General features: G+C 46.1%; 1 protein-coding gene across 1 annotated transcript; it reads right to left on the bottom strand.

The window, feature by feature from the left end:
* Nucleotides 1-5,097: 5,097 nt before the first annotated feature.
* On the bottom strand, nucleotides 5,098-18,441 carry crip1 (cysteine-rich protein 1). Its single transcript, XM_072264307.1, has 5 exons — nucleotides 18,309-18,441; nucleotides 13,518-13,612; nucleotides 11,608-11,665; nucleotides 10,855-10,901; nucleotides 5,098-5,456 (listed from the first exon to the last, which is right to left on the bottom strand). Exons 1-4 carry the CDS (start codon nucleotides 18,346-18,348, stop codon nucleotides 10,861-10,863), a joined length of 234 nt encoding a protein of 77 aa, XP_072120408.1. The 5' UTR covers nucleotides 18,349-18,441; the 3' UTR covers nucleotides 5,098-5,456; nucleotides 10,855-10,860.
* Nucleotides 18,442-21,569: the final 3,128 nt, after the last annotated feature.

Raw genomic sequence — 21,569 nt, 5'->3', positions numbered from 1 at the left:
TAAAGGGATTAAATTTAAAAGCAGGGAGGTAATGCTGCAACTGTACAGGGTACTGGTGAGGCCCCAATTGGAGTATTGTGCGCAGTTCTGGTCTCCTTACTTGAGGAAGGATATATTGGCTTTGGAGGCAGTGCAGAGGAGGTTCATCGGGTTGAGTCCGGAGATGAGGGGATTAGACTATAAGGAGAGATTGAGTAGTCTGGGACTGTACTCCCTGGAATTCAGAAGAAAGAGAGGAGATCTTGTAGAAACATATAAATTTATGAAAGGGATAGATAAGTTAGAGGCAGGAAAGTAGGTGAGACTAGAACTCAGGGACATAGCCTCAAGATTCAGGGAGTAGATTTAGGATGGAGATGTGGTTGAACTGCTTTTCCCAGAGAGTGGTGAATCTGTGCAATTCTCTACCCAATGAAGCAGTGGAGGCTATCTCAGTAAATATATTTAAGACAAGGTTGGACAAGTTTCTGCATAGTCGGGGAATTGAGGGTTATGGGGAAAACGCAGGTAGGTGGAGATGAGTCCATGGTCAGATCAGCCATGATCTTATTGAATGGCAGAGCAGGCTCCTAGTTCTTATGTTCTTATGCTGTGCCTGTTGAGTTCCTCCAGCATTTTGTATATGTGGCTTGCATTTCCAATATCTGCAGATTTTCTTGTGTTTGTGTTAATAAGAGAATATTCCAGCGAACTAAATGCACCTTCCCAAGAACAAGATGCACATCCTAGACAGAAGAAAATGGAAAAGAAAGAGGAGGATGATGTAAGTGCTGTGGAATTGGAAGAGGATAAAGAAGACCTAATTTCTTGAGAAATTAGCGAATTCAGAGATACTCACAAGAAACTAGAAGAATAAATAGGAAAGCGAGAAAGAGAAAGGCATGAAAGAGGGAAGTAACGTGAGAAAGAAAAAGAGCGGCAATGGGAGTGTGAGTGGGATTGGGACTGCGAGCGAGACTGTGATAGGGAACATGAGAGAACCAAGGATAAAGAAAGGGAGCGAGACTAAGAAAAGGATAAAGAGAGAGAAAGAAGCTGAGACTGGGGGAAAAGCAACGATTGAAGTAGATCCAGAGAGAAAAGCTGAGAAAAGGTGTCCTGAGCTGTCAGAACCACTTCCTGCTGTCTCAGAGTCAACTCCTACAAGCTCCACAGAGGAGGCCCCAGAACCTGAGATTGTTTCACAGCCACATGTCTCACCTGCCAAGCAGAATGACCTTCCTAGCCAGGAAGGACATTAACCCACAAGAGTAAGAAAACCTCCACAGCAATTAAATCTCTATGCTTGAATAGGTCGATTTAAAAATTTCTATGTTGTGGGTGTCTGTATATAGTAGTTGTATTATATAGTATACTGTGTATATAGTTGAGATACATTCTATATTGAGTTAGATTTTATAGTTAAGCAGGGAGGAGTGTTGTGTAATTAATATTTGAGTAATATTGTAAATATATTGTTTGAGTAAGCATTCTTTAATGTTTGCATAATGTATTGTGGTTTATATGTAAAAGTATGTAAATGGCATACATTATTACACCATCATGTAATAAATATGCACCCTGCTTAAAATAAAAATGAAGTTAGCCTCACATTTCAGACTCTCTGTTTGTTCCTTTAAAATACTTTTTATGTTGCAGAGTTGCAAAACAACATTGACAAGGAAGAGATTCTGTTTTACTCTTGACTGGCTGGAAGAACCACAATTCCTTAGGTGCAGAGAGTGCAAGGATGAAACTGCTGATATCTCAACAGCTGCTTTCAGTTGAAATCAAGTCTGTCTTTCCAATCTCTCCACATAACTAATACCTTCCATTCCAGGCAAATCTTCTCTGCATGACCACATCATTCCTCAAATATGGTGACCAGAACTGTATGCAATAGCCCCAGTGTGGTCTAGTTAACGTTTTGTAAAGTTGTGACAAAGCGTCCCAACTCTTATATTAATGCCCCTCCCTACCCCATGAAAGTACACATGATTGATCTTTCCTTCACCACTCTAATGACCTGTGTTGACAATTTCAGAGAACTATGGACTTGAACCCTCAGAGTCTCATTCCTCAATTACAATTTACTGTACACTTTTTTACTCTATTTTACATCCCAACATGCATCATCTTGGACCTGTCAGGAATAAATTCCGTTTCCTTTGACTACCTTATTCGCTCTCTACACCACCAGCTTTTGTGACACCCACATACTTACTAATCACACCTCTTCCATTCTCATCCAGTCCGATATATCAAACTTCAGCAGTCCTAACACCAATCCCTGGGTACAGCACGAGTCACTGACATCCAATCAGAAACACCGATCCCTGCGGTACACCACTGGTCACTGAACCTCAATCAGAGGATTATGCTCTCACCACTACCCTCTGCTTCCTATTGTCAAGACAATTTTGGATCCAATTAGCTCAATTGCTATGCAGGATATTGTCAAAACTTTTACTAGCCTACTCTCCCATCCTCACCTGCATCCATCTATCCCCTCCCAGCTCTTAGTTCACCTTTCACCCCTTTGTTCCAGCTATCTCCCCTCTTTCTTCAGTACAGATGAAGGGTGCCTACCTGACTGTCCCTTTCCTTCCACAGGTGCTGCCTGACATGCTGAGTTCCTCCAGCTGTTTGTCTGATGTCTCCTTCTGGAAACACTTGCATAAAATATCCTTTTAGATAGGGACATGACCATGTGTTGGGCTGAAGGGCCTATTCTAAAATCCATACTGTGCCCAGGGTGTATATCTGTTGAGGACTAGTGTTCTCTGGTCAGGCAATGTTATATGCACTCTAAGGTAGATGGAAGAGAACCAAGTGGACTGTTTTAAATACAGACAGACAACGTAGAGCAGAGAACAAGTTTGTAAATCTGGCAGGAGCAAAAGATGTTGGGAATGGTGAGGGTGCAATGCTTGAGAGGGGTGTGGAACAGAATAGGAGGCAGAGAAGGAGTGCTGGGGTGGATACAGACACACCCAGCCCTGAGACCACAGGCAAGGTCATTTTATTCCAAACAATTGGTTTGTTGATCTTCAAAGAATGTCTCTCTGGTGCTTCCTGCTCTCTCCCCCTTTCCCAACCACAATTCCCATCTCCCTTTCCCCTTCCCCCTCTCAGTCCACAGCAAGACCCATAGCAGAATCAGGTTTATCATCACTCATCAGGTTTATCAACCACCACAGTTGGCTTCACAGGTGAGAAGACAGCTGAAACATCTCAACCCAAGCAAGGCTGCAGGACCGGATGGTGTCAGTACTAGGGTGCTCAAAGCCTGTGCCCCTCAGCTATGTGGAGTACTTTGCCATGTCCTCAACCTGAGCTTGAGGCTCCGGAGGGTTCCTGTGCTGTGGAAGACATCCTGCCTTGTCCCTGTGCCGAAGACACCGCGCCCCAGTGGCCTCAATGACTACAGACCAGTGGCATTGACCTCCCACATCATGAAGACCCTGGAGAGACTTGTTCTGGAGCTGCTCTGGCCTATGGTCAGGCCACACTTAGATCCCCTCCAGTTCACCTACCAGCCCCGACTAGGAGTTGAGGATGCCATCGTCTACCTGCTGAACTGTGTCTACGCCCACCTGGACAAGCCAGCGAGCACTGTGAGGGTCATGTTTTTTGACTTCTCCAGTGCGTTTAACACCATCTGCCCTGCTCTGCTGGGGGAGAAGCTGACAGCGATGCAGGTGGATGCTTTCCTGGTATCATGGATTCTTGATTACCTGACCGGCAGACCACAGTACGTGTGCTTGCAACACTGTGTGTCCGACAGAGTGATCAGCAGCACTGGGGCTCCACAGGGGACTGTCTCGTCTCCCTTCCTCTTCACCATTTACACCTCGGACTTCAACTACTGCACAGAGTCTTGTCATCTTCAGAAGTTTTCTGATGACTCTGCCATAGTTGGATGCATCAGCAAGGGAGATGAGGCTGAGTACAGGGCCACGGTAGGAAACTTTGTCACATGGTGTGAGCAGAATTATCTGCAGCTTAATGTGAAAAAGACTAAAGAGCTGGTGGTAGACCTGAGGAGAGCTAAGGTACTGGTGAGCCCTGTTTCCATCCAGGGGGTCAGTGTGGACATGGTGGAGGATTACAAATACCTGGGGATACAAATTGACAATGAACTGGACTGGTCAAAGAACACTGAGGCTGTCTACAAGAAGGGTCAGAGCCATCTCTATTTCCTGAGAAGACTGAGGTCCTTTAACATCTGTCGGACAATGCTGAGGATGTTCTATGAGTCTGTCGTGGTCAGTGCTATCATGTTTGCTGTTGTGGGCTGGGGCAGCAGGCTGAGGGTAGCAGACACCAACAGAATCAACAAACTCATTCGTAAGGCCAGTGATGTTGTGGGGATGAAACTGGACTCTCTGACAGTGGTGTCTGAAAAGAGGATGCTGTCCAAGTTGCATGCCATCTTGGACAATGTCTCCCATCCACTACATAATGTACTGGTTGGGCACAGGAGTACATTCAGCCAGAGACTCATTAAACCAAGATGCAACACAGAGTGTCATAGGAAGTCATTCCTGCCTGTGGCCATCAAACTTTACAACTCCTCCCTTGGAGGGTCAGACACCCTGAGCCAATAGGCTGGTCCTGGACTTATTTCCTGGCATAATTTACATATTACTATTTAACTATTTATGGTTTTATTACTATTTAATTATTTATGGTGCAACTAACGAAAACCAATTTCCCCCGGGATCATTAAAGTATGACTATTCCCTGTATGTCATAATTACTCCCTCACGTTGTGGGATGGGTGCAAGATTTAAAATAAATTCTACAGTACTGTGCAAAAGTCTTAATCACCTTTGCTAACTACGTGTTCAGACTTTTGCACAACACCATAGTTCCCAAACACACTTCAAAACCATTTCCAAATACACTGAGGTTTTGTGAGGCACTGTAGAAACAGAAGTTATTTTCTTTTGATAATCAGTCTGAAACTTTTGACATCTTTAGAAAACACCTTGCAGGTAAGCCCAAGGAGTAGATGGCAGAAAGTAAACTGTACCTCTTAAACCTGCAAGCCAGGTTAATAACATCAGAATCTGTTGAACAGAGTGAACAGAGGAATCACAGGAGTCCACCAGATTTAACCAAGAGTTTATTTTTAATTTGAAAGCAAAATTACAGGAAGTTCATCAAAACAAGTGTTTTCAGCAGCTTCAAGCTTCCCAGTTAACTCTTGAAGGGGAAGTGCGGAGTTGGGGGGAAGAGGGCCAATTTCTACCAGGGTCCACTACAACTATGGCAAAATTAACCCTCCTCTCAGAAGCTCATGAAAATTTAAACTGAGATTCTTTGACTCCAACTGGTGTCCAATGGGGCTTGCGATTGTTGCGACAGTCGCTTACTCATCGCCAGGCCGGGGACTGGGAGACACTCAAATCCGATTTATCCTTTGGAAACATACTTCCTGCCACATCCCGATCTCAGTGTAAACCCAGAACCTGGGAAGGAGAGAAGTTTGGTTAATCTTCATTGTTCTCACAGCAGAAGATTATGCTGAGGGTAAAGATCTCCCGTATCAGCACTGACTCAGCTAAACTGCCCAGAGAGTTTTCAAAATGGAGTGGGAGCCCTCATTTAATGTATCCCCAGAGATGAAGATTGTGGAAAGAGATTCACAGCTCACCCCACTCCTTCAACCTGCCACAGCCCTTCGCTGTCTCACATCTCCCCAATTCATTCATAAACCCATTTAGCCCTCCCAAAAGCAAAATCCCACAGCTGTTAGAAATCAGAAAATGCTGGTGACCTGAAATATTAACTGTCCCTCTCCCCACTAATACTGCCAGGCCTGCTGAGTGCTTCCTGCGTTTCCCACTTTAAGCTATGGTCTAACAGTTTGGCTTTAGAAGTGTTCTATTGAACCTCCTCACCCCCAAAGCCCACAGAGGGAGCTGTGTGAAGGTGATTTCCTGACATCGCACTGTATGGCCTGGTCCATTTGCTCGGAATGATTGTGAATCCTCCATCTATGCTGACACTATGATCTTACAGAGTGGTTTTCCCCATTCACAACACGGGGGCATTTGCTGCCTGCCGCTGAATAACCATTGCAGCCCAAGCAGTGAAGGTACTGTCACCCTGCTGGGAGAGGACAGAGGCATTATTCATCACCGGACAAAGCCTCTACCTCTATCACTGTGCTGTTCTGTGTTGTGCACTGAAATCTGCTGATAGCAGCAACAAGTTTTAACACTCCTGGAGGGAACTCTATAGAGTTAGACAGTACAGAAACAGATTCAACTGGACAATGCTGACCAAGATTCCTGTGTTATTATGTGTGCACAACAAAGATTTTCAGTTCCCAGTGGGCAATGCGATGGCTTCACCTGGTACTGGAAGTTAAATTGGTGACCTGGTTGTGTGCGCACAGGGATGAGAGCAGTTCAGTAATAAAATGTTCTAAAGAAAAACCCAGACCAAGTTTGTCTTCATTAAGAACATGCTGTCAGAAGGCAGCCTGGGGTCCAAACAGGGACAGTAAGTGAATACCGTGCGTGACTGAGGAAGAGACCACGTGAGTACGAAAGGTGCTGGCCAGCAAGCGACAGAGAGAACCTGAGAGAGCAGGTTGTTCCTCAAGTTCAGCAGTCACCAAATTCACCAAGAGATTCAGGTGAGAGGCCGAGACTTCCCGTCATGGAGAAGCTGTCTTCCCTCACCCATGCAGTTTACCGGCAATCTAACTGACAACTGGAAACACTTCAAACAGTCATTCAATATACATTTAGCTGCCAGCCGAGGGGAGGGACTAATGAAAAATTAGAGTATTTTTCTGCATGTAATTGGCAAAGACGCTTTGCATGTCTACAACAGTTTTCAAATTGATGAGACAGCTTTTATGTTGGACACTGATGACAACATTTGAGGAGTATTTTGTCCCAAGTAAAAACCACGTTTGAGAGATACAAGCTTTTCTTCCCCCCACCCCCATGACTAGAAACAAGGAGTTAGCTTCAACTAATACTTAGCTGAGCTTCACACACTGAGAAAGTCCTGTGAATTTAGAAATTTGAGAAACTCACTATTTGGAGACAGAATAGTTTATGGAATTCCAGATAACGGACTCACAGAAAGATTGCTTCACAAAAAGATTTGATGCTGGAAAAGGCTGTGAATATGGTATGTGTAGCAGGAGAGACTACATACACACAAGCTAAGGAACTGCACAGGGCTGAAACAACAGGGCATGCTGTGAAAACAGAGCAGATGACCACAAGGCGTTTCCCAAATCAATAGCAAAGCAAAGAGTTAGGCTCAAACAGCAAATGTGGAGGTAGGCACATCCCAAAGATGTATCCTGCTTATGGAAAGTCCTGCAGTCATTGTGGGAAGCAGAATCATTTCACTAAGTGCTGCAAAGCTGGGGCTACCAAGACAAAGATGCATACAGTTGCTAAGGAAGTGGAGGAAGTCTTTGTAGATTTTCCACAGATTGCTGGTGCTGGTAAAACAGGATGGGTCGTTCCAGTGACTGAATGAGACAGTAATTCCATTCAAGCTTGATACTGGAGCCCAGGTTAATTTGTTATCTATGGATGATTACAAGACTCTCAAAGTAAAGAGCATGAATTACACAGTTAAGTTAAAAACGACAGGCTATACTGGAGAGAACATTCCAGTAAAAGGGGGCTGTTTAGTAATCTTCAAGCACAAGAGGCAGCACCTAAAGGCACAGCTACTGATTGTTGAAAAGTGATTTCAGCCAATATTAGGTCTGAGTGCATGTCGAAGTCCCAACCTGGTGAAAAGAGTTTTTGTAGTGGCTCCACAGACCAAAGGTAACCACACTTCATTCATGGAAGAGTACACAGATGTCTTTGAGGGGCTCAGATGCTTACCTGGTGTACACAAAATTCATGTAGATGAGACAGTATCTCCTGTTGTCTATGCATGCAGGGAAGTTGCAATTGCACTTAAAAACAACTCAAACAAGAACTAGCATGCATGAAATAGATAAATGTCATACAGAATATTGAGAACCAACAGACTGGGTGAGCTCACTGGTCATTGTGCAAAAGAAAAGTGGAGTAAAGCGGATATGTCTAGACCCAAGAGATCTCAATGAAGCCATCAAGAGAGAACATTTTAAATTGCCAATACGGGAGGAGATCATGTCCCGGTTTGCAAACTTGACATGTCATCTGTGTTTTGGCAGATGAAGCTTGGTGAGGCAAGTTCAAGACTGTGTACTTTTAACACACCAGGAGAGATATTGCTTTCTTCGGCTACTGTATGACCGTCTACAAAATGTAGATATCTTTGCTGGAAAGGATTACACTGGACAACAAAGATTTTACTTCTCAAATACTTTTGGGTGTATCATGGATTTTGGGCTGCTGATCATGAAATTCACCATGAAATTTCCCTATTACACACCGTTTTAAAAAAAAATTATCCATTTTTTTAATCAATTCATAATTCAAGTCAATTAAAATGTTGCTCACAATGCAGGCTGAAAAGTTTTCTATCTTGTCCAGGCATGCTAAGGCAGGGCAGATGCTGCATGGCAGGACAGGTTTTAGAAAGGCTATGAATTGCTATGAATTTTTGTGAAAGATTTTGATATTTGAGACAGATGTTTCCCAGGATAACTGATGCCAAGATTAAGGAAAGCATTTTTGTTGGTCCACAAATCAAACAGGTCATCAATGACAGGCAATTCAATGAATTTCTAGTGATACTGAAGGAAATCACATGGAAGGCTTTCAAGGATGTTGTTGAAAGTTTTCTTGGCAACTCCAGAGCACCAAGCTATGTGCAGCTGGTTGACAACATGCTTCAAGTATACAAAACCATCAAGTGCAACAGGTCACTAAAGATTCACTTTCTGCATTCCCATTTAGACTTCTTCCCTGCAAATCTTGGCGCTGTCAGTGACGAGCAGGGTGAAAGGTTTCACCAGGACATTGTAGTCATGGAGAAGCATTATCAGGGCAACTGGAATCCATCAATGCTGGATGCTTAAGCAAGAAGCCTCAACCACCGAGTACAAATGAAAATCACCAACAAAACATTTTTAGCTTAGTTGAACTATTGCAAAACATCAGCACCATTACGCAATTAAATGTATTATGTTCAATAGAAGTTAATTTCTTGTTTCTCCAAATTCCTAAGGTACAAAGGTCTGAAATTATATTTGTGCTCGACTTCAATCGTTCTACCAAAAACAAAAAAAAATTCTGAGGAAACAACACTTTTGAAAAAAACTTGTCCAGTGTTGTTGTTCTTTGCAGGTTTAAGAGGACATAGTGTTGTGTTTGTTTTTCTTTCAAGAGGGAAGATGTGTTACTGCGTGCATAATTATGAGCGTCAGTTGCCAGTGGGCAATGCGAGGGGTTCACCCGGAACTGGAAGCTACAACAGTGACTCGGTTGTGTGCAAGGTTTGAGCTGCAGTTCAGTAATAAAATGCGTTAACATAAACCCACACCAAGTTTGTCTTTATGAAGAACAAACACAATTCCCATCTAAGCCCATATTCCTCTCAACCTATCCCATACAAAGCTGCCCGATGTACTGTAGATGCTGTAAACGTACCGACCTCAAACATTTCATCTGGCAGCTGGTTCCATGTGCTGAGCACTCTCAGTGGGAAAAGTTGCCTCTCAGCAGTCTTAAATCCCTCCTCTCGCTTTAGACCTAAACCCTCTGGCTGTCGATTCCCCAACACTGGTGAAAAGACTGAGTATTCACAGCATCTGTGCCCCTCGTGATTTTATACACCTCTATGAAATCACCACTGTCTCCTACTCTCCACAGAATAAAGCCATACCTGTCCAACCTCTGTACACAACACAACCCTGGCAGCACCCTGCATTCTTTCCAGCTTAATGACCAGATAACAATTACAGCACGGAAACAGGTCATCTTGGCCCTTCTAGTCCGTGCCGAACTCTTACTCTCACCAAGTCCCACCAACCTGCACTGAGCCCATAACCCTCCATTCCTTTCCTGTCCATATAGCTATCCAATTTAACTTTAAATGACAACATCAAACCTGCCTCAACCACTTCTGCTGGAAGCTCGTTCCACACAGCTACCATTCTCTGAGTAAAGAAGTTCCCCCTCATGTTACCCCTAAACTTTTGCCCTCTGTCAACTCATGTCCTCTTGTTTGAATCTCCCCCACTCTCAATGGAAAAAGCCTATCCACGTCAAGTCTATCTATCCCCCTCGTAATTTTAAATACCTCTATCAAGTCCCCCCCTCAACCTTCTACGTTCCAAAGAATAAAGATCCAACTTGTTCAACCTTTCTCTGTAACTTAAGTGATGAAACCCAGGTAACATTCTAGTAAATCTTCTCTGTACTCTCTCAATTTTGTTGACATCTTTCCTCTAATTCGGTGACCAAAACTGTCCACAATATTCCAAATTTGGCCTCACCAATGCCTTGTACAATTTCAACATTACATCCCAACTCCTATACTCAATGCTCTGATTTATAAAGGCCAGCATACCAAAAGCTTTCTTCACCATCCTATACACATGAGATTCCACCTTCAGGGAACTATGCACCATTATTCCTGGATCCCTCTGCTCTACTGCATTCTTCAATACCCTACCATTTACCATGTATGTCCTATTTTGATTAGTCCTACCAAAATGTAGCACCTCACATTTATCAGCATTTCTTTCTTTCTTATAACATGACATCTTTCCTCTAACAGTGTGCCCAATACTTTTCGCCGAGTACAAAGTCAGGTACATCTCACTTGAGTGACACTCTAATCGTCTGCTGGTGGCCAGAACAATGGGCCCACATGCTGCCCAGAGGGACAGTCTGTACATGATGAGGACCGAGGGCAAGATGCCGTGCTGTGGGAGGTTCCACATACCTGGCTTTAATTGTACTTGTGGCTCTCAGTACCACCGTGTCCGAACCCTGCAACACAGAATGAGCAATTCAGGATTTGGGGTGTCTGGGCTTGATCAATCCTGGGGCACATCCACCCCCCCACCCTCCAAACACAGGCAGAGCCAAGCACCCAATGACCAGGATCGGCAGACACTTTGGAAGGAGCAAGTTCAAGCTCCCTATGTCAAGACCAGGCCCGGGACACAGAACAGGCTTCTTGCTGCACCCACTGGGTGAGATTCCTTCCCAGAACCCTAGAGAATATTTGTGACTTTACAACCACCACCCCCCCGCCGCCCCCGCCAAATGTTGGTGCTTCCTGGATTTTGCTGTGCAGAGTATGGCCACTGTGCTTCCTGTACCTTGACAGCCCACCTCTGGTTGTGAGGCAACACGGGCACAGAAAGCACACGATACAAGGATATTGCTCCTTGTTCTTTCCTGACTCTCACTCGGAAGTTCCATGTGAGCCTGGGGGCTTGGGTGAGCGCTGAAATCCCTCTTTGGCCTGGGGAGGGAGCATTATTCAGTACCCAGTCCTGGACCAAGGCACAGGCATTCAGCCCCTCGGCCATGGCTGCAGCACAGCTCTGTACCCACTGCCATTTCAGGTCATGCAAGCCTCTCCCTCCCCACGTTAGAGGGGTCAGAACCTGCCCCACCCACTCCTGCAGTCTAGACCACAGCTGACCACCCATTCCTCCCCCAGATTAGGTTAGAATAGAAGGTTTACCTTTGGGTCCGAAGAGAGCAGAATAGCAGGGCTTGGAGCAGTAGGGCATTCCATCGTGCTGTGGGAAGAGGAGGAAAGTCAGCTGTGAGGACAGCAAGTGTGGGGGACGCCAGGGTCCACACCTGCCACCGTCAAGGCTGGGGTGGTCTCACCTGCGTCCCACCCGCGCTTTACACTCAGGACTCACGCGTGATTGGTCCAAGTCAAACTCGGGAGGGAACGGGCAATTTCTCCATGCACTCTCCTGGGGGCTGCTTCCCCAAGGGGTTGGAGGGGTCAGGCAGTATGGGGGAATACAGGTGACTTCAGCCCAGAGTCAACAGCAACAAAAAACACCCGTTCATGCTCGCTGCACTCCTCCCTGTCCCCCAGTGGGAACAGGACAAGCCGGATCTGTCTTCCCCAGAGTGCAGGAGGCCCAGGAGGATGCGATAGAGGCTAAAACAATACGAGAGGCACAGATAGTGCCTGGTAGGGACCCTACCAGTCCAAGGTAAAGAGAGAGGGAAGAGTTGAAAAGAGATTGAAGAGGTACATTTTCCCACGTAAAGCAGGGTCAGTAACTGGAAACAGCTGCCAGAGGAGGTGGAAGCACAAAGGGTAACACAAGAAGCATCTGAACGGGTGCTGGAATGAGCAGGAATAGTGGGATATGGGCCAATGAGGGCAAGTGCAATGAGTACAGACAGACATGAGAGTCAGCATGGGTAAACTGGGCCAAATGGCCACTTTCTATGATGTATAATTCTATGACATTCCCACCAACTCTCCCCAGTTCTCACCACTCAGATGGGGGGGGGTGCAATTTATAGTCACCCATTGAGTTGCTAACCCCCAGCAACCCACCACCTCCCCACCCCCGAAGTCAATGGGGAGGGGTTGCTGGTGAGAGGGATCTCGTGACAGGGAAAAGCTTCAAACTGCTCCCCAAAGCATGAGCTCTGGACCCTCAGGAGGGAGGCCGTCTGCCCTCGGCCAGGTCCTGCCGGTTCGAAGCCCACGCTCCCCGCTGTAACGTCCTGAATCCTGCCAGCTCCAGGGCAGTGGGTCTCACCGACAGGCCTGGCACCCGGGTGTAGGTGACTGAGCCGCCAGCCCATCACCTCGGATTGTGGGGCAGAAAACAGCGAGTACACGAGGCCCGAATGGTGAAACAGCTGGGAGAGCTGCTGGAGTTCAGTCCAGAGCGGTGTGTGTGGAGTTCACATCATCCCACCCCCCCCCCCCCCACCGTTTCCCCAGAAGCTCCAGCGTCCTCCCACACCCAAACGTGCACACCTTTTGTAATGTCTGATGTCTGCAATGGAATCCAGAAGGATGATGTGGGTGGAGGGGGTGGGGTGGGGGGTTGAAGATCTAATTGAAATCCAGTGGATACTGAAAGGCCTGAATAGAGCGTGACAGAGAGAGAATGCTTCTACTAGTAGGAGAGTCTGGGACTAGAGAGTATAACCCCGAAAAAGGGCATTCCTTTGGAACAGAGCAGAGCAGAAATTTCTCTAGTCAGAGGCTGGCGAATCTGTGGAAATTCTTGCCACACACAGCTGTGGAAGCAAAGTCTTTGAGTGTATTTAAGGCAGAGATTGATAGGTTCTTAATTGCTGAAGGGATTAAGGGTTACAGGGAGAAGGCAGGAGAGTGAGGTTGGAAAAATAAATAATTCCCCCATGCTGGAGCAGTTTCAATGGGACAAATAGCCTAACTCTGCCTCTACACCTTATAGTCTATCTTATGGGTTGGTCGGTTAATTGCCCCCGTGTGTGGCTGAGGGGAAGAATCGGAGGACGGTTGATGGGATTGCAGGAAGGAAACTAGTAGGGAAATGGGACTGATGGGCTGGATGCCACAGCAAAATATGGAGAGAGAGAAAATATAAAATATGGAGAGAGAGATAAAAGAAAGCGTCTGACCTGAGACATCATTCCGGATTGCAATACTTTGTTGCATTTGGTACACTTCAGACAGGGTCTGTGCCAGTCCTTGCCCAGGGCTGTGACCCTCTCGGCTGCAAGAAATAACAGCAATGCTTATGAAACACTCCGGTCCACCCACCAGCCCAGCCCAGCACAATCCATATGGAATTACACCTCTCACCCAGAGTGTCTGGTGCTTCTGACACCTCCCCCAGCACCAGTCTCCACGAGAGTGTTCTGGGGCCCCCCAGCACTGATGGTCCAGGGGTCACTCCCACCTCCGCTGCAGGGAAACAAACAGGCATTTTGCCCATTGCTGCCAGGGAGGGTTACATCAATTCCCCCCCGCCTTTCCACTCGCCTTACACATTAGCCGTCCAGTCTGCTCTACTGCACGTAGGAGGCTGCCCTTGGTGCACTGGTATGGGGGTGACCGCACACAGTAACTAATGGAAAATCCATTAGGTCTGGTGGGCAGTCAGCTGACAGAGGGGACAGGGCAGCTGAAGGTGAAAGCTCTCACAAAGTCACTACTTAATGAAGTTACAGGAGAGTGGGCACTATCAGCAAGCGTGCTGGGACTGTACCAGACAGCACCTAGAACACTTGCATGAGAAATGGTGCCGAGAGACTGACCAACACAAAACATAGAGCAGCCTTTACACAGGGAGACGGACTGAGTGGTGACACGCAGGCCACCTACCCTCACCAGCTTCCCCATCCCCTCTCACCACAGAGCAGGAGCCTGATATCACTTGATATTCCTACACTTGACTGACCAGTTGAGGGGTTTGTTTAATGTTTCCTTCTCTGCTTATCCTCAGTGGTCACAAGCCACTGCTTCCCCTCCCATTTCTGGACTCCCTAGAGCAGAACATGTGGAAGGAGTCACACCGTGCCCAGGCTAGTTCTCAGCAAGTTCAGGACATTGCCCAAAAACTGCAAATCAGGAACTGGATTAGATTCTCCTCTGCCCCTCCTTCCCTGTCCACCTCCCAATCCCTCTTGCATCACATTTTCAGCATCGTCTTTCACAGAGCCTTACTGGACACAAGCAATTTAATGGGAGTCACGCAGAGATATTAGGGCAGATAAGCAAAAGTGGCAAAAATGAGGACAAACACAGGAAATGCCGGTACTTGGCAGGTCAGGGAGCTTTCAGTCGAGGCACAAACAACTTTGTTTTGCAGGTTGATCCACACTTCAATCTGAGTGAGGGGTGTCCGGTCGGATACAACAACTGTGTCTCCTCGGATGCTGTCCGAGGGGCGAGTCAGCAGAACAAATGGTCGGGGGGAGGGTAGAAGGGGCATCTTAAAGGAGACGGGCAGAGATGCATTACGAGAGCTCAGCACCACAACTACTGAAGGCACGGTTGATGGTAGGGCAGTGAACGAAAATGGGGATACCTAGGAGAATGGGTAAGGAATGCTTCTGCCCTTACTGATCAGTGTCTTACAGGCCAGGCAGCATCCCTAGGAAGAGGTACAGTCAACGTTTTGGGCTGAGACCCTTCGTCAGGACTAACCGAAAGAAGAGCTAGTAAGAGATTCGATGGAAAGAGATTTCAAATCTCATACTATCTCTTCTTTCAGTCAGTCCTGACGAAGGGTCTCGGCCCGAAACGTCGACTGTACCTCTTCCTATAGATGCTGCCTGCCCTGCTGCGTTCACCAGCAACTTTTATCTGTGTTGGTTGCTTGAAATTCCAGCATCTGCAGATTTCCTCGTGTTTGAGTGTCTCACAAGGTTGATTTATTTTGCTGGAATTTATCCACACACGTATACATGGAGGAACCAAGCATTGTCTGTACAAATACAGTCAACAGCTTCCAGACGGTTTTGATCAAGTGCCTTCCTGCACTAGGATGTCCCAATGGAGAGTGGTGTAATTTACACAGCAGGACCCTGCGATTTCAAGACCCATCACTGGAACTAGTTTATTAAGTAGATCATTTAGTATTTAACATTTTAATTTCTGTCCTAATGTCTTTAGAACACTATAGTCTATATTTAAAGTTTTGTTGAGGATGCTTTGGGTATAAGTGAGAGGGCATTAGTGCTTTGTTACTTACAGTAAGTCCCTGCCCCATCCCTTGCGGATAAGCAGGAGTCAGTGGCTGCAGGGCTAAAGAAGATTAGAGCGAAATGGGGCAGGGTGAGGAATCTGGAGACAATGATCAGAGCAGATTTCCTGGATGGTCCCCTTGAAATTCCCACAGGTATTGCATGGTAGAGCTCATGCAGTCATAGACCTGCACCCAGACCATACCTCCCACCAATCCAAACTTCCCTTAAACATTGAAATTGAGCTCACATGCACCACTTGCACTGGCAGCTCATTCCACACTCTCACCACCCTTGGAGTGAAGAAGTTTCCCCTCATGTTCCCTTTAAACTTTTCACCTTTCAACCTTAACCCATGACTTCCGGTTGTTGTCCCACCCAAGCTCAGTGGGGGGGGGGGGAACCTGCTTACATTTATCCGATCTATTCCTCGCATAATTTCGTATACCTCTTCAAATCTCTTCTCAGTCTTCTATGTTCTAAGGAATACAGCACTAACCTATTCAATCTTTCCTTATAACTCAGGTCCTCCAGAACCAGCAACATCCTTGTAAATTTTCTCTGCGCTCTTTCAATCTTACTTACATCTTTGATCCACTCCCGTCAGGGAGGAGGTAGAAACATCAGGACTAGGACGGCCAGACTGGGCGACAGCTTCTACCCTCAGGCTGTGAGACTCATGAGTACCCTGCCACAGCCAAGGTCTCGTCCCTAGGTCAGTGAGCTGTTTCCCTGTGCTACAAGCATTTTGAATTATATTAGCTCTTTTGCCATAATATTTTATTTTGTGTGCCGTGTGTGGGTGCACTGTGGTCCAGAGCAACGTTGTTTTGTTTGGTTGTATGTAGGCACAGTCAGATAACAATAAATGAACTAATGAAGGAGTCCAGTACAGTACAACCAGAGGTCTATGATAGTGCAGAACCCCACCCTTGTATTCAGTTCCCCCGAAACATACAACATTTTGCCAACTTCCTTAATTACTTGCTGCATCCACAGCCCACCCTTTGCAAATCACACGGCAAGCTACTCACATCTTACAACTCTGCAACTCCTGAACATTTTCCTGCCTAAATACACAATTACACACTTCCCACCTTACACTCCACTTGCCCACTCATTTCACCTATCCATATCCCTTTGAGACCTCCTTATCATCTCTTCACAAGTTTCCTTCCCATTATTCTGGACAGCACAGTTACGGTGACTGCACCCCCAGAAAAACAATTCAGCTCATCTCTACTCCAACTCTGTTTTTAAACAATCTTGCCCCTCATCCTATTCTCCCACAAGAGAAACATCCTCGCCACTTGGTGCCTTCATCCATTTACACAGCTTGTCAAAAACGTAACGGTCTTGGCACCGAGCCCTGTGGCATACTAATCAATACACGTTACCAGCCAGAAAAAGACCCATTCATGCCTGCTGTCTCCCCAAAAGCCATTGCATGATAGCGTATGTTATCTCCTACACTCCAGTAAACTTTGATGTGACAACTTTTCAACTGTCTTCTGGAAGTCTTAGTTCCCAAACAGCCAATAAATTGGTTAAACACAATTTCCTTTTCACAAACCCATATTCATTAAAAACTGCACTGCTAGAATATCTTTCATCAATAGCTTCCAACACCTTCCCTACGACAGACATCCAGCTAACTGGCCTGCAGTTGCACGCTTTCTGTCTCCCTCCAATTCCGAGTAAAGGAGTTACATTCACTATTTTCCATTGTAATGGAACCTTTCCTGAATCTAGGGAATTCTCGGAAATTTAAACACATTATCCATGTCGCTAGCATTCACTTTTAAGATCCTCAGATGAATTCGGTCGGGGCCTGGCGACTTGTCCACTGGTGCCTTTACTAGCTTGTTCAGTACCACTGTCCTAGCGTTTGCAATTCCTTCAAACTTGCCCTTTTCAAATTCAGAGCCCATACGTTACTTGTTAATTCATTGGTAGACTCATTTTCCGTTATTAATCCCCCAGACTAATTTCTCTACAACCAACATTGACCTTAATTTATTTTAGTGAGATGCCGCATGGAATAGGCGTTTCCGGCCCTTCGAGCTGCACCACCTACCAATGCCGATGTAATCCGAGCCGACTCACGGGGCAATTTACAATGACCAGCTCACCTGCCTTTGGACTGTGCCTGTGGGAGAAACCCCCGCACGGTCACGGGGAGAACGTACACACTGCTCACGGACAGTGGCGGGAATTGAACCCGCGTCTCTGGTACTGTAAGACGTTGTGCTAACGGCCACGCTTTTTTCAAAATAAAACTACCCTTGCATTTCTTGCTGGTTGCGTTTTCACGGTCTAATTTTCCGCCACTCCGTTTTGAGCTTTTCAGTGTCATTACATTTTCAGAATGTGCAGGTCTCCCGTTCAATCCGAAACCACCGTGATTTGATTTTAATCAGCGATAGTTGACCCAAAAACACGCCCCGCCGATTGAGAAACTAACCGTTCTCCAAACTAATGAATGCACGAAATAGAAGGCAAGGCTCTGGAAGTAAAGATAAGACACGCAAGCTGGATAAATAAAACAATGAAGAGTGATTTTTTAAAACACAAACAAACAAACCGGTACTGCCGGCGAGACTAGGTGATACCTGAGGCAGGCAGAGAATGTCGGAACTTCTGCCAACTGTTCGAGTGAAGAGTTTGAATCTCATGCGCTGTGCCCGTGGCAGAGTTCTAGAGAAAACGCGGCTTGCTTACCGAAATACACTTCCTTGTTGCACTTGGGGCACTTCGGCATATTTGATCCAGGCACAGCTCCGTCAAACAGCAGGAAATCTGACTCACCAAGACACTCGGTGGCTGGGCTCCCGCTTATATAGTAGCTCTGCACACGGTGAATAGGGCCAGTCCAAAGTGCGTAAGGAGAGCACAGCCCACACCCATGAAGCGTAGTCCGCGGGAAGTGGCTTGTTGTTCTTTGACATGCACCTGAGTGTTGGACTTCTTTCGTAAACAGGAGAGGGTGCGGTCTCTCTTTCACAGTTTGGTAGAGGGAGAGAGGTAAACGCACTTAGGCTTCCATAAATCCTACAGGGTTCCAGGATGGAGGTAGAGGAAGGCTGGGGGTCTCAGAATAAAGGAGTAGTTCTTTCGGACTGAGATGAGTGGAATCTCCTTCTTGCAGGGGTGAATGAAGCTGTGGTGTTCATGCTAACTGTAGCAGGCCTTGGTGAGACCTCACTTGTACCCACAATTCTAGTCATCCAGCTACGGGAAGGATGTCATTAACTGGAGGGGTGACCAGGATGTTACAGGGACTGGAGAGTCTGAAGTTTAAGAAGCTGGATGGGCTGTGATCGTTTTCCTAGCATGTAGGAGACTGAGTGGCAACCATTGAGAGGTGTAAATAAGGTGGGGGGTCACAGTCTTTTTCCCAGGGCCAGGGAGCCTAAAACTAGAGGTTGTAGGTTTAGGGTGAGAGGGGAAAGGTTTAAAGGGGATCCAAGGGGCAACTTTTTATATTGAGGTGGAACAGACAGGTACAATACATATAAAAGCCACTTGGACAGCTTAGCATCATCATCATCATGTGTTGTGTCACATGACATGGGCGATCATGGTCTTGGTAAGAGTTTCTACAGAAGTGGTTTGCCATTGCCTTTTTGGACAGGTACACGGACAGAAAAGATTTAGACTCTAAAGGTCCAAACTTCAAAAGTATATGGGTCAAGCAAATTGGAACTAGTTCAGGTGGGCACCTTGGGTAGCATTTGTGATTTGGGCCAAATGGCATTCCATGCTTTGTAACTCTGTGACTCTATAACATAGAACAGGGGTGCACAATGGGGTGCTCGTTTAATGTTAGGGATCTATGGCATAAAAAAGGTTGGGAAACCCTGACATAGAATAATCGATGAAGCAATGTCTAATCTCTGACCTTGACAGTTACACTGCCCTGTGGTATTAACACAGGAAGGCCTGTGCTTGGAGTTCTCTCCTCTCATTGCCAGGCCAGTTCTGGTTTCAACATTGTGCTTTCCTCTATTCTGAGTAGTTTTTCCAATGGGGACACAATCCATCTGCTCCGACTTTGCTTCAAAAAACAGTCCGATGTTCAGTAGTGATGAAGTGTGTTGAGAGGCTGGTGTTAAAGCATATCAGCTCCTGTCTGAATGGTGACTTGGATCCGCTCCAATTTACCTACCGAAGCAACAGGTCTACAGCAGATGCTATCTTGTTGGCTCTTCACACAACCCTGGAACATCTGGACAGATAAGATGCATACATCAGGATGCTCCTTATCAATTACAACTCAGCATTTAACACCATCATCCCCTCAAAACTAATAGTAAACTCCAAGACCTGGGTCTCTATACCCCCTTGTACAACTCGATCCTGGATTTCCTCATTTGTAGACCCAGTCAGTTTGGATTGGTAAAAACATCTCCTCCACAGTCTCCATCAGTACAGGAGCACTGCAGGGACGTGTACTTAGCCCCCTGCTCTACTTGCTTTACTCCTATGACAGTGTGGCTAAGTACAGCTCCAACACCCCCCATGTACAAGTTTGCTGATGACACTACTGTTATGGGCTGTATCAGCATACAAGAGGAAGATTGAAAATTTGGGTGAGTGGTGTAATAACAACAACCTCTCACTCAATGTTGATAAGACCAAGGAACTGATAGTAGACAGTAATCATCAGAGAATCAGAAGTAGGAAGTATCAGTAACTTTAAATTCCTGTGTGTCACTCTCTCAGAGGACCTGTCCTGGACCCATCATATAAATATTATTGTGAAGAAAGCACAACAATGCCTTGACTACCTCAGAGTCTGCGGAGGTTTGGCAAACTTCTATAGAGGTGTGGTGGAAAGTGTGCTGACTGACTGTATTACGGCCTGGTATGGGAACACCAATGCCTTAGACGATAAGACATAGAAGCAGAATTAGGCCATTCAGCTCATTAATTCTGCTCTGTCATTACATCATGGCTGATCCCAGATCCCACTCAACCTCATACACATGCCTTCTCACCATATCCTTTGATGCCCTGACTGATCAGGAAATGATCAACTTTCGCCTTTAGTATACCCTGGACTTGGCCTCCACCACAGCTGTGGCTTTGAACTTTTGAATGTAAAATCCTACAAAAGGTAGTGGATTTGGCCTAGTACATCACGGGTAAAACACTTCCAACCATTGAGCACATCTACATGAAACGTTGCCATAGAAAAGCAGCATTCATCGTCAGAGATCCTCACCACCCAGGCCATGCTCTTTTCCCACTGCGGCCACCAGGCAGAAGGTACAAGAGCCTCAGGACTCACACCACCAGGTTCAAGATTAGTTACTACCCTTCAGCCGTCAGGCTCTTGAACAAAAGGGGACAGCTACACTCATTTAAGGACTCTGTTGTATTGTTATTTCATGCTCATTATTTATTGCTATTTATTTATATCTGCATTTGCACAGCTTGTTTACAGCTCCTGATGTTAACAGTTTACAGATCCTGTTTACAGTTACTGTTCTATAGATTGGCTAAGTATGCCCACAGAGAAAGACTCTCAGGGTTGTATGTGCTGACATGTATGTACTCTGATAACAAGTTTCCCTTTGAACTTTAAACAGCCACTCAGGGTAATAGAAGGCAACAACTTTTCTGGAGGTCTCTCTGTGCAACACAATCTGCTTTCTCAATCACTCTGTTTTCAAGAGGGAGTGGCTGAGGGGATGGATTGGAGAGGGTGAATGCACTGGGAGAGGTGGGAAAAGGAAAGAGTGGAGCATAGTTGCTAGCATGAACTGGTTGGTCTGAGTGGGCTGTTCCTGTATTCATCCTTTGTTTCTAGGAATTGGACGGGAACACTCAATGCACAGGGTGTGCTGATGGCCCCTCGTGACACCAACCCAGCTCTGTAATCTGAAGCCCTCAGTGCCTCTGAGAACTTGTTCCATTTTGCAACAACTGAGCTCAACAACGTCAGCATAAACCAAAGAGCTGGTCATTGACTTCAGG

This window comes from Mobula birostris, chromosome 1, assembly GCF_030028105.1.
Source record: "Mobula birostris isolate sMobBir1 chromosome 1, sMobBir1.hap1, whole genome shotgun sequence".
Taxonomy (NCBI): domain Eukaryota; kingdom Metazoa; phylum Chordata; class Chondrichthyes; order Myliobatiformes; family Myliobatidae; genus Mobula; species Mobula birostris.
This window is presented reverse-complemented; position numbering and strand designations above follow the sequence as displayed.